General features: G+C 40.5%; 1 protein-coding gene across 2 annotated transcripts in view; it reads right to left on the bottom strand.

Moving 5' to 3' along the window:
• The window catches only part of LOC149467250 (5'-3' exonuclease PLD3-like), a 65,780-nt gene that overhangs the window by 26,249 nt on the left and 26,675 nt on the right, over positions 1-12,856 (bottom strand). The window contains exons 1-3 of one of the 2 annotated variants that reach the window (XM_089672052.1): positions 8,694-8,712; positions 8,464-8,526; positions 4,623-4,691 (exon numbers count right to left, since the gene is read on the bottom strand). In XM_089672052.1, the coding sequence (XP_089528178.1) occupies positions 4,623-4,691; positions 8,464-8,490 (96 nt within the window). In that variant the 5' untranslated portion in view covers positions 8,491-8,526; positions 8,694-8,712. Of the gene's footprint in view, positions 1-4,622; positions 4,692-8,463; positions 8,527-8,693; positions 8,713-12,856 lie in introns of those variants that run through there. The other variant, XM_089672053.1, reaches the window with a different exon arrangement.

The raw sequence follows: 12,856 nt of genomic DNA, 5'->3' as shown, positions 1-12,856 counted from the left end.
ACATTGGTGGCCAGTGGGAAGAAAGCCCTTTACATTGGTGGCCAGTGGGAAGAAAGCCCCTTACTTTGTTGGCCCTTGGAAAGCATCCCCCCCTCCCTTACAAATCGCTAAAAAGATCACTGGTGTCAGTGGTAATATACCTGAGAGGCAGAAATTTCTCATTGCTTATGGAACTCCTAGAAACCTGTGAAGAAAACCTAGAGTTCGGTGGAACCCTGGTTTAGAAAGGCTGCTCTAAAGACTTCAGCAGAAGATTCCTCTTTAATGGAAAGGTGTTTGGAGGTGTGGGCAGCCAAAATGTACTTACATTTTAGAAGAAACTTTTTTTGCAATTTCATTTTCACGATAAGGTCAAGCAAGAACAGGTCATAGACATAACGACCCTGATTTACTAAAGTGCATAAATGGTGTCTAGGCGCATTTCCGTATGCTAAAGTCTACTTTTCATTGGAATCTGTCTACTTTTAGACGGCAAAGACAATCATTAATTCAGGCCCTTATCTTGTTTCTTATCCTTTATAATGATTTTCTGTGATGGTTTTACATGACATTTATTCATATTTCTGTATATTTCGCTTGAAATGCTGTGAATTTTATATATCATATTTCAAAGATCTAGATAATATATATTATTGAGCCTAAAATATATGTCCACGTATACCTCCCCGATTCGAACTGTTGAAATTTGGCGACAAAGTTAAATCTCCACAACGATAATCTCATAACTTTCATTTTCCATTAATCATTTGTAAGCAGCGTTTCGGTGTTTCTAATACATTCATTTTCTTTGTGACACATTTAATGAATGCTAGTACATTTTTGGAAGCATATAGTCTCTCCAGTATATATACACTTCTGTCTGTTCTATCCTTTACATTGATCATGCACAGGGACTTATGTCTTCCATATATATCTTTTTTACACTGAGCATGCCCAGAGACTTAGCCATTTGAGACATGTTTCTTGTTTCACTGAGCATGCTCAGGGACTTTGCCATTTCTGAGTTTGTGCCTTGTGTAACTTAACATGCTCATGGACTTTGAATTTTGAGAGATATAACCAAAATGGTGGCCCAACCAGGGGCGGACTGACCATTTGGAAATTCGGGCACTGCCCGAGGGCCCCATGAGATGCCCCTGGTACCTTTTTCATATGCTTTTTTGAGTTTGGGCAAGGACACAGGGGCCCCATGATCCCCTATTGCCCGGGGGTCCCATGAGTTGTCTGTCCGCCCCTGGGCCCAACAGCACTTTGTAAGCAACATTTAAAAATAATCTTCAGCCAATCTCCCTCAGCTGTCCACACGCAGCACACACCAAACCAGCGCTGCTGGAAAACTCAAACTTAAAATGAAAAGGAATACAGGTGTTATGCTGTGTTACTAAATGAGACATGTTGGGTATATGTATCGCAATCTCAAATGTTCACAATATTATCCCCCAAAATGTGTTTCCCCCAGTCAATGTTTGTTGGTTTCACATTGCAATAGTGATGTCACCCTCTATTTACAGCTTTTTTCACCCTGATTTTGGTACACATAGCACATTTTGGAGGATAATAGGACAATATTAGTATTGCAATCCTTTATATTTGGATACACAGAACCAACACACATCTGAATTTGCAACATAGCACATTTGTGTCACATTTGAGATATCTGGCTAGTTACACTGACCTTGCCCAGGGACTTAGGGTGGATTCACACCACAGAAATGCAGTCTGAATGTGTGTGACAGCACAGTGGTTAAGTGGTTAGCACTGCTGCCTCAGAGCACTAGGGTCATTGATTGGAATCCCAACCACGGCAATGAAGCAGCATGTTCTCCCTGGGTGGCTGCCTTCACACAGACATGCTGGCAGCATCTTTGCTTTCTGTCTAAATGATCCCTAGTATGTGAATTAGATTGAGGCCTTGTCCATGTTTCAGCTCCTTCAAGGCTGGGCCTTATGTGAATGTCAAATGATGGTGTGAGATAAGGGCCTAGACTAATGATTGATTTGATAATGCTGGTTTGCACTCTGCCCCTTTTGGGAAGGGTTTGTCAAGCAAGGAGAGGAGAGGAGAGCCTGTGCCCTTTGGGCTAAATCACATAATGGGCACAATTCACTAAGCAGTATCTTACCGCATCCAAGTATGTGGTAGGATCCCGCACAGAATTTTTTTCTAAAAATCGTTTGAATTCTCTAAAAAAAAACAACACACTACTAAAATACCACATGAGTTATTGTATCAAGTCATGCGGCCTTTCAGTTGTGAAAATCATGCAGCGTTCATGTTGCAGCCATCAGCGGAGTTCCTCACTGAAAGCTGAATATAAAAGAAAAAAATGGCGGCAATTAAAAAAAAAAAAAAAAAAAAAAAAAAAAAAAAACACTGCATGGGGGTCCCCCCTCCCATCCATACTAAGCCCTTCGGGTCTGGTATGGATTTAGAGGGGAAGCACCACACCAAAATTAATTAAAAAAAATTAAAATAGCGTGGAGTCCCCCCCAAAATCCACACTCATTGAACGGGGGGGCTTGCTAAAAGAGGCTTCCAGATTCTGATAAGCCCCCCGCCTGCAGACCCCCACAACCACAGCCCAGGATTGTGGGGAAGAGGCCCTTGACCCCATCAACATGGGGACAAGGTGCTTTGGGGAGGGGAGCCCCCCTGCCCCAAAGCACCCCCCCCCCCCACATGTTGAGGGCATGTGGCCTGGTATAGTTCAGGAGTGGGGGAGGGCACTCCTGTGTGAATGAGTATGGGGTACATGGTATCACTACCCATTCACATAAAAAAAGCTGTAGTGTCAAAGACAGAAGGCAGTCTTTGAAAAGTCTTTTATTAAAAGAAGGAAACTAAGAGTGTCCCCCAAAGTAGATAGTCCCCCCCCCTTTCCTAACCTGCTGGGCTGCATGCTTGGATAAGGGTCTGGTATGGATTTTGGGGGGGAACCCCACACCATTTTTTTTTTATTTTGGTGTGGTACTTCCCCTCAAAATTCAAACCAGACCCAAAGGGCTTGGTATGGATGGGACCACACGCCATTTTTCTTTTTAATTTCTTAATTGCTGACCTTTCTTTCTTTTTAGATTCAGCGGTCAGTGGGGAACCCCGCTGACAGCTGATGGCTCATAGTTTTTGGGGGACTCCACGGCATGCCATTCCTTAACAATCCATGACAGTACTGGCAGATACCAGTACATACTGCATGCCTGGACCACTACATAAATACCTCATGCCTTTAAAGATTTATTCCTTTGTTGAGTTGACTTTATCCTCCGGTCACATCGGGTGCGATTTGGAATGCGATTTGCATACCAGGCAACTTGCAAATCGTAGTCCAAGTCACACCCTACTGTCCACTATTAGGCTCTGTTCACATCAAATCCAATTTTGAAATGAAACTTACAGTGAAGTCGCACGATTTCAAAATCAGGTGAAATGCGGATTTCCTTGCGATTTGCAAAACATCTGACTAGTTTTGTCTAGCATCTCTGGGCTTCCCTCTGGGCACACTCCCTATGACTACGTGCATTTAGCACGAAACATATCAGGGTAAGAGCTGCGAAGTCCAGACGTCACGCTGCAGAGTCCCATGCGGGCTGGCGGCCATCTTTTATACTTCTCATGGTCAGTTGTTTTGTTTTATTATGTCTTATTCTTTGGATCAATAAATCATCCTTTCAAACGGTACTACACTATCTTGGCATCCTTTCTTGGGACTCGTGTTGAGTCCACCACTCACTGAGCCACCAGGGAAGGCAGCTGAGAGGTGCTTTATCGGATGATCCAAAGGGAACCCTGGATGGACAGAGGTGCCCAGAGATGCTAGACAAGTCCTTAAGAGGATTCCAGAGATGTGATTAGTCTTCTTAATGCATATTGGAATTATGCATCTGGTGAGTGTATAATTCGAATATTTAATCACCAGAAGACACACGAAGGATCACTATTCATTATATAGACTTTGGCACTTTTTTTCTGGCACTTACCAGTCACCTATTTATGGCTATTTATTACTGTTTATTTGATATCATTTACTCAATAGCTTTGTGAAGAGGACAAAGCCCACACTTGTGAGCCACCTAGGAACCATATCTGGCATTGCTCCTACAATTGTGTCCATGTTGGCTAGAGATTTAGGAAGAGAATTCAGTCTGTGTTAGATGCTTTTCAGTCTGCCTGCTAGACGTTTTTTTGGACCACTGAAAGGTCTTAATTGATTTAATTGGGTCTGGCTGAATGTTCAGTGTCTGCTGTTGACACTATTCTTAGTAAATCAGGGACAACATGTCCCAACTTCAGCTTGGTACCAATTTAACTGCATAGCAGGGAGAAATGGTGATAATAAACACCGCAGAAACACTTTGCCAACCACAGAAAGTGGGATCAGAGGTGGTACCACAGCTAGGAGGGCTGTATTTAACTTCTTAGCTGCGCATCTCATCTCAAGTGGGGTTTAATAATAATTTTGACAGTAAAAGATCACATATACTTTCAGATGAATACATCTACATTTATAGCTACACAACTTTAATAAAAACTATTTTGATGTGAATTTTCAGAAGTTTTTCCACCCAGAAAAGATGCAGAGTGGACAATATTTAGAAAAAAGTAATAGTCCTGGCAGACCTACCCTGCGGGCATTATCCTGCAGTTGAGCCATCTGAACAGCCACTGAGTCTTCTTCCTCCGGAGAGAAAATCTACAAAGAAATATATAAACATAAATAAAAATATACAATCTGATTTCTTTATCAGTCATTACACAATTGTAGTACCCATCCCTTTTGTAAAAGCTTATGTAAAAAACAGAGCAAACAAGAAGAAACAAAACTTGTACTCAAAAGCATGTACAGTATATACTAGATAAAGTGACTGAGCATTATCAGTCACTCTTGTGAGTGCGATAATGAAATACAACACTATGTTGGTTGCCTTGTCTCCCATGATCGGGTTTAGCAAAGCTGAAATTTTTTTTCTTTTTCTTTTTTTTAATTTTGCTATGTAAACGGGGGCATGTAACAAATATAAAGCAGGTGTTATCCAAATGTGGCTGCAAACATGGATATACCCTTTAAAGTTAACTAGAACTATAGGCAAAACATTTTTTTCCCCAATTTGGATATCGTAAGGGAGGGTTACTGTATGACCCGTCAGTTTATTTTTTGCCATCTGTGTCCCATTGGGGAGATTTACCTTAACTTCTTTTCCCATAACCAAAACAGGAAGTGAGAGGAAATCCCTACAAATTAAGGAAATTTCTTAGGGACCCCCAGTTCACCAGAACTAGTGTGCCCATTAGAAAAATGGCCCTACTATTACTTTTCTGGGGACAACCCAAAATTTGGATTTTTTTTACTTTTGATGTTAATGGTAAACAGGACAAAGAGGGTGAATCTCCCTTATGGGGGTACAGATAGCAATAAAAACCCAACAGGCGGTACAATCCATCTACTTTGCCTAAAACAAAACAAAAAAAGGTTTTGCCTTTAGTTATTCTTTACAAAAGTAGAATATTAGTGCCGGACCTGTAAAGTAATTTTTTTGGTATTGCCATCTTATCTTAAAGGTGCTGATGTTGATGCAGGTGAACTGGTTCCCAAGAAGGCAACTTCTATACCCCAAAAGGATCTCCATGACCTCCTTGGCTTGCTGTACAAGCTAACAAAAAGGTAAACTGAAGCACCACACCACTGCTAAAAAAAAGGTCCATATACGACTATTGCAATTAAGGTCAGGACAATGGAAAGAGTTTCTGATGCCTTTCAGGGGTCCAACACCATCCCCTTTCTCAGGGCTACAAAAACAAAACATAAGGCTATTTCCATATCAATATAATATCCTCTCAGGGTCATAGTTAAAACCAAATACCCAATAATATTAGTATTCATTTTTATTCATACAATACTATCGTCTGAGTATCTGGTTTTGTTGTGCTGATGAAGTTGTGGACCCCTGAAATGCAGTGGCTATTTTTTCAATTTCCCCCTTGACCTTTAGTGGAACAAACTCATATCTGGATCTTTTAGTAGCGGTGTGGTGCTTCATTTTACCTTTTTTGCAGGTATGTATTGTTAAAACGAATTATTTGACGACACTCAATTTAAAATGCACCAAAATGCAGATACTTATCTTTTCCGTAACCTGCACCACCAAACACCACTCTAATGAAGGAAAATCATGCCCCAAAGTCTTTCCAGAAACTGAAACTTCTGGGGTGTCAGTCTTGTGTTTAGCAGCTGCGGTAGTGTCAGTTTTTGCAGCAGAATTGGGGATGACTTATTAGAGCGGAGTTTGGTGGTGCTGGAATCTGAAAAAAGTATTTATGTTTCTATTTGCAAATACATCTTTCATTCAAACTTTATGTATAGCAACAGAATCACTCTAAGCAGATGCACACATTTCACGTAACACGCAGCTCATGTACCTTTTGAGAGTTCTGTGAGCACTCAGCCTTTTCACCCAGCAGCAAGCTCCCACAAGCAGAGAACAAGAAAGAGCACTGAGCAGAAGTCCGCTCACATACATAAAAGGTCTGGAGAACTGACACGAACAAGGTCTAGCTACCAGGTAGCAATAGAAGCTTTATTCCACAAAGTCCTACAAAGGCTTCAGGACCCAGAACAGAGCGTAAAAGAAGTATGGGTTAAACAAAAAAAAAACAAAAACAAAAAAAAAAAAACACTTTTACTCACCTAGGTGGATGTTCCCCGCAGGCTTGAAGACTGACACCTGAGCGATCAAAAGACCGCTGATAGCTCAGTTCTTGGTCTTCAGTAAGCAGAGAGCTGGTGACTGACAGTGGAGCCCTGGGCTGTGGAGTGGGCAGGTGTGGCTGGTTCAGGCTCTGTGGATCGCTGAGAGCCTGAGCCAGGTGGCAGTCTAGGCTTCTGGGTGGACCCAGTCATATGGCTGTGATCTTTTCAGAGCCTGAACCGGCTCTGTGACATCAGCCGACTGGGAGCTCGTCACAAGACTGCTGAACTAAAGGCACTTCTGTGATCCACAGGAGTATAGCCAAAAAAGCTTTGGCTAAACTTCTCCATTTAACATCTGAAGTAAACCAGAGTTTTTTTCATATCAGACAACCTGCAGAGATCTACATGACAGACTGTTGAGAATCCTGTCAACCAGTGTTTAACAATAAAGAATTACAACTCCAATGTAGTTGGCACTGCTGGGGCACAAAACTGAAAAAGATGGACAGGTATCCATCAAATCTTTAAAAATTATATAATAAACAGCGCAAAACAAAACCCAACAAATTTCACATAATAGAGGAATAAAGTGAAAAACTCATATTTTGATTTAAAGTGTCCAAAAAATATATATATAAAAAATTATAAATATATATATATATATATATATATATATATATATATATATATATATATATATATATATAAATATATATATATATAAAAACTTTTCTCCAACTTCAGAGTGCTTCACCAAAAACAAATAAATATTTATTGTGGTTATCCTTCTGTGATAAGTGCTTCTACCATCCACCAGTGAAAAAACCAACATTAAATCGCACTCACCAGATAATGGCGATTAGTAAGCCTTTTAGGACTTTTAGGGATCCTACACCCCCTCTTATAGCCTCCAGACCTCCATTCCACCACACTAGGATGATTCTTCCACCTCCTTTCTCCAAACACGCTCCACCGTTGTGCGCAGGAGTATATATTTATATAACCATCAAATCTTTGACTCAATCTCCATGAGTGGCTCTGAACTTCTCTGGAGTTGTATGAAGTTTACCTTGATAACGCTCTGGGCTTACCTTAATATAGAGTGCAATGGCTATCCTTGAGACTATATAATTACAGACAGTGTATGTATGTTTTTTTTGTTTTGTTTTTTTTTCTGATAACATGGATTTAAAACGCAGCCGATTTGTTTTTTGTTTTTTTTTTAAAGCCCAACTCTGGGTACAAAAAAAAAAAAAAAAAATTTCCCCATGCAGCTGGGCTGTGCCCTCACTGCACGGGAGAACTGCTTATTTTGTTTAGGGGTAAGGAGACAGCTTATACTCACCTGATTCTTCATTCCACCAAAAAACAGTGCTCCCCCACAGTCCAGCGTTGGGCTGCTTCTGGTCTATGGAGCCTGCTCTAAGCTTGATGACATCAGGAACAGTCCAACTCAAGGCTGCTGGAATGTAGGGGTGTCGGACAGGTCTTGTGCAGGAATGATTGAAGGATTAGGCAAGTATATCTCCTCTAGATAAAAAACGAGCAGTTAACCAGGAAAACTTTTTTTTGCCCGGAGATGTGCCTTAACATGTACAAAAAGAAAAAATAGGAGATATAGATATATAGATATATATATAGATATTTATTATAGGTACTTGCATACATACACATACTGAAAACACCAGATATTTTTAATATCCACTTTTTCCCATCAGAGAAATAAGTTTGAAGGATACATACAGGACTGAGATTGAATGCATCAGAAAATACTCACTGGTTTGTACAGAATTTTGGGCTTCATTTTGTGCCAGATCACACCACTAACCAATTCACTGTCCTGAAAGAACACAAAGAATTATATTATCACTTTTATTATTTGAACTTATTATTTTATCAGTTTCAATTCACATCTGGATTCTATTACATGAATATAATTTAAGTACCGTAATACATTAGCAAGCAAAGCCCCCGGTTCAAGGAATTTATAGACCAGATTGTACTTACAGGTATGTGTTCATGGGTCACTGGTTGTAGCACTGACATCCAACTAAAGCCAGAAACCCCTTTCCATTTATACACCAAGTGAAATAGACACGTGCTTTTACATGAGTAAGCTACACAGTTGTGAAAGTCTATACGGCCACACAGCAGTTCCTGACAAGCTGGCTGTGTAATCACTTTTATGAGAGGCCCTGCAGCTAATCTTGTGACTGGATGGTGGCATTAACTCAGCATTCTACAGACTAGCTGTGCACGAAGGAATATTGTTGATTGCGGCTGGCCATACAGTCATTTTTTTTGCCTTTCAACCAGTGGGCTGAATGAAAAAAAAAAAAAAAAACCTAAGATTCCACCATCTACAAAACTGAGGTGGATGGAGGAATCCCCCTGCCAAGACACTGTATTCTAACAGTAGGACTCATCACTGTCAGACTACAATGATCAATGGCTGCAGATAATTGCTGTCAGCCGCCAATAGAGGAAAAATGTCCAATGGGTCCCTGTTGCACTGGCCACATTTCGATCAGCGTTTGGCCAGTTTTAAAAGAGAAGTTCACATTTTGCACAAAAATAATACATGTACATTTTTTTGTTGGTAAAAAAAGTGCATTTATTATTTGTCTGCAGGAGCCTGAAAAGCATTGCACCAATGATCAGCAGATCGCTGGTGCCATGCAGGTCTCCTGCAGATCTGTCAGTATATCTGCTTGTCTGTACAGTATGTATGAGCAAACCTATATACGGACAGGAAGATTTCATGAACTACCATGGCGCTCCACAGCACCATGGTGGTCCATTGAAAACTACAAGCCCACAGCCGCTAAGAAATTCCACGGAAATCTGTGAATGAATGACGCGGCTGTGTGGGCGGAGCCCTGTGCGGGCGGCCAAGCTGTTATTAAATCTGACAGTACGGGGGAAATTCTCCCCATACTTCTGTCAGAGGGAGGGGGGCTGCAGCATTGGAAACATGTTAAATGGTCCACCCTAAAAACAGGTGGAACGTGTAACATATTGCCAAAGGTGAACTTATCCTTTGAGCTTCAAAAGTGGCCATAACACACAATGCTTGATCACCACTCTTATTTGGCATCTAAAGGCACTTTTAGGTGAATCCAAAACAGCCAACAAACAATACAGAGTAAGAAAAAGTATGAGGTGCATGAGGAATCGCCCCATTTCTGGATAAACTCTAGAACAGTATTTCTCAACCTTTTTACTCTGAAAGAATCCTGGGGTAAAAAGGGAAAAAAAAAAAAAAAAAATCAGATCAAGTTCATAATTAAGGTTAACATTTACTTTAAACAATTTATTCTTATAATAAAGCTGATCTGTCAGACAATGATCACATTTTAAGATGGTATGGTATTGAAATGTGAGTCATTCCTATCCTACTGCATTGTGTAGTGCTGTCAGTTTAGCAAAGGAAGCTTACTGACAAGAAGAGAACACCTGATTTATTTATTATTTATTTTAGGTACTTATATAGTGCCGTCAATTTACACAGCGCTTTACATATATATTACATTCACATCAGTCCCTAACCCTCAAGGGGTGTACAATCTAAGGTTCCTAACTCACATTCATACATACACATACTAGGGACAATTTAGACAGGAGCCAATTAATCTACCAGCATGACTTTGGAGTGTAGGAGGAAATCGGAGTACCCGGAGGAAACCCACACAGGCACAGTGAGAACATGCAAACTCCAGGCAGGTGGTGCAGTGGTTGGGATTCAAACCAACGACCCTAGTACTGCCAGTGCTAACCATTTAGCCACTCTGCTGCCCGATGAGGGTAAATTTCATTATCTGATTGGCAGTTTAGTGAACCAGTTTAAAGTGATTCTAAAAAGGTAGAAGGTTTTTATTTACCTTCATGTATCCTATGCAGTAGGGCAAACAAACCTTCCTCCCCACCTTTATATTTACCTGAGCCTAATCTCTATACAGCGATGTGCACGAGACAGGCTGGTTTCTCCACTTTCTCCCTTCTTGTAGGCTCACAGACAGCAGTAGGAGCCATTGGCTGCTGCTGTCAATCACAGCCAATGAGGAGAGAGCAAGGGGCAGGGCTGAGCCGTATTTTGTGTGTCAATACACACACAGGGCATGGCTCAGGAACAAGCCCAACAAGTGCCCCCATGGCAAGCGGCTTGTTATGGTGGGTACCAGGAGCTCCGAAGAGGGACCAAAGAAGAGAATTGGGCTGCTCTGTGCAAAACCATTGCACAGAGCAGGTAAATATAACATGATGATTTTATATGTAATCTGTTTTATTGAGTTTTTAAAGATTAAGCAAACACAACAAATGTATGGTGTGGTAAGGAAAAATGCACATTGTATCATTCGTACAATAGAGGTGGTACACATGAGATGTTAGCGCACATAATATAAAGGGTATCAGCCCAGACCAATACAAATAGAGTGTGTACCGAGTACATGAAATCACCCCCAAGGGTGAAAAAAAGCAAAGCGTTGGTGGTAGTAGTAAGATTACAACGTAAAAATAATGAGACCAAGGATATAACACCATCTGCCAACATCCTAAATGTCATAAAGAGCAATTCCTTCAGTAATGTGGTCATATCTGTGTGGCACACAGTATGGTGACACAAATTCTAGGTAATTAGTATATAGACATTCAAAGATCACCAATATGTAAGTAACCTCTATAAGAGAAAATATGTACATTATGAAGTAAAATAAAAGAGCAGGGAGACAGAAGAAAAAAAATTATAAGGGGGGGGGGGGGTAAGATGGGAGAGCTTGGGATCCGAATGCTGAGGCTGCGCATCGCCGGAGCGACTGGCAGGCAGTAAAGCCCTGCATCATATATATAAGGCAAATTTTGATGAGTGTCACAAGTGATTCCATGGTTATTTTAAAGAAAAAAAAAAAAGGCTTAGAATCACTTAAACTGTACTGAATAAAAGGGAGGTCACCATTTTATCAATACTGTAAATGGGTGGAACTATATAAATGCCTATAATATGGCATCCTAAGAGATAAAATAGGATGCAAATGCTGATTTCACACTCTGCAAATGCTAGCTGTCATGCAGACCCTCCGGCTTCAATTTAAAGTGGTTGTAAAGGCTGAAGGTTGTTTTTTCTATGCATGAAGGTAAAAAAACTAGTGATGCACCGAAATGAAAATTCTGGTGCCAAAACCGAAAATCCAGGATGCACTTGGCCGAAGACCGAAATGGACAGTTTTTAAAATTTTTTTTTTTTTTTTGGGAAAAAGAAAAAAAACAAAACAAAAAACAAAACAAAACAAAACAAAACAAAACAAAAAAAAACACACAATATATACCCCAATTTTTTGGTAAAATATGAAAGATGTTAAGACGAGTAAATAGATACCCAACATCATGCTTTAAAACTGCACACGCTCGTGGAATGGCGTCAAACTATGGTACTTAAAAATCTCCATGAGTGATTAACAATTTCTACAGGTTACTAGTGTAAAGTTAGAGGAGGTCTAGTGCTATAATTATTGCTCTTGCTTTGACATTCGTGGTGATACCTCACATGTGTGGTTTGAACAGTTTATATATGTGGGCGTGGCCTACATATGCGTTAACTACTGCTACCACGGGAGGGGATGGGGGCACTGTAAACTTTTATTTAATTTATTAAAAAAATTTTTTTTTACATTGTCCTTTAAAAAAAATGTATCACTTTTACTCCTATCACAAGAAATGCATGCATCCCTTGTGATAGAAATAATTAGTGACAGGTCCTCTTTTTGGAGAGATATGAAGTCAATAAGACCCCACATCGCTCCTCTGCAATGTAAAGCATTGGATCAAAAAAAAAAAAAAAAGGCACCAAAAGTGACATCGCTCCGGTCCTCCAAGGGAATAGAGATGAGTGGAGGCCATCTTTCCTTCACTTACCTCTATGCCCAGCGCCAGGATGGTTCAGTGGTTTCTCAGGTAAGGCTGAGAACTACCAAGCGGTGGCAGTGAAGGGGGAGGGGTTATTTTCGGCACCTGTATCGCCGCTTATTTTCATATCGGCCAACGGGCGATAGGGGTGTTTTGGCCGAAACGTTTCGGCCACCGAAATTTCGGTGCACCCCTATAAAAAAAACCAAAAAAAAAAAAAAAAAACCCACCTTCTGTGTTCTGCTTCCCCCACGGTCCCTCTCTTATAT

The sequence above is a fragment of the Staurois parvus genome, unplaced genomic scaffold, assembly GCF_062004578.1.
Source record: "Staurois parvus isolate SC_StPar_1 unplaced genomic scaffold, SC_StPar_1.0 ptg000118l, whole genome shotgun sequence".
Lineage (NCBI taxonomy): Eukaryota > Metazoa > Chordata > Amphibia > Anura > Ranidae > Staurois > Staurois parvus.
The sequence above is the reverse complement of the archived record's forward strand: the minus strand, read 5'-3'. Positions and strand labels throughout refer to the sequence as shown.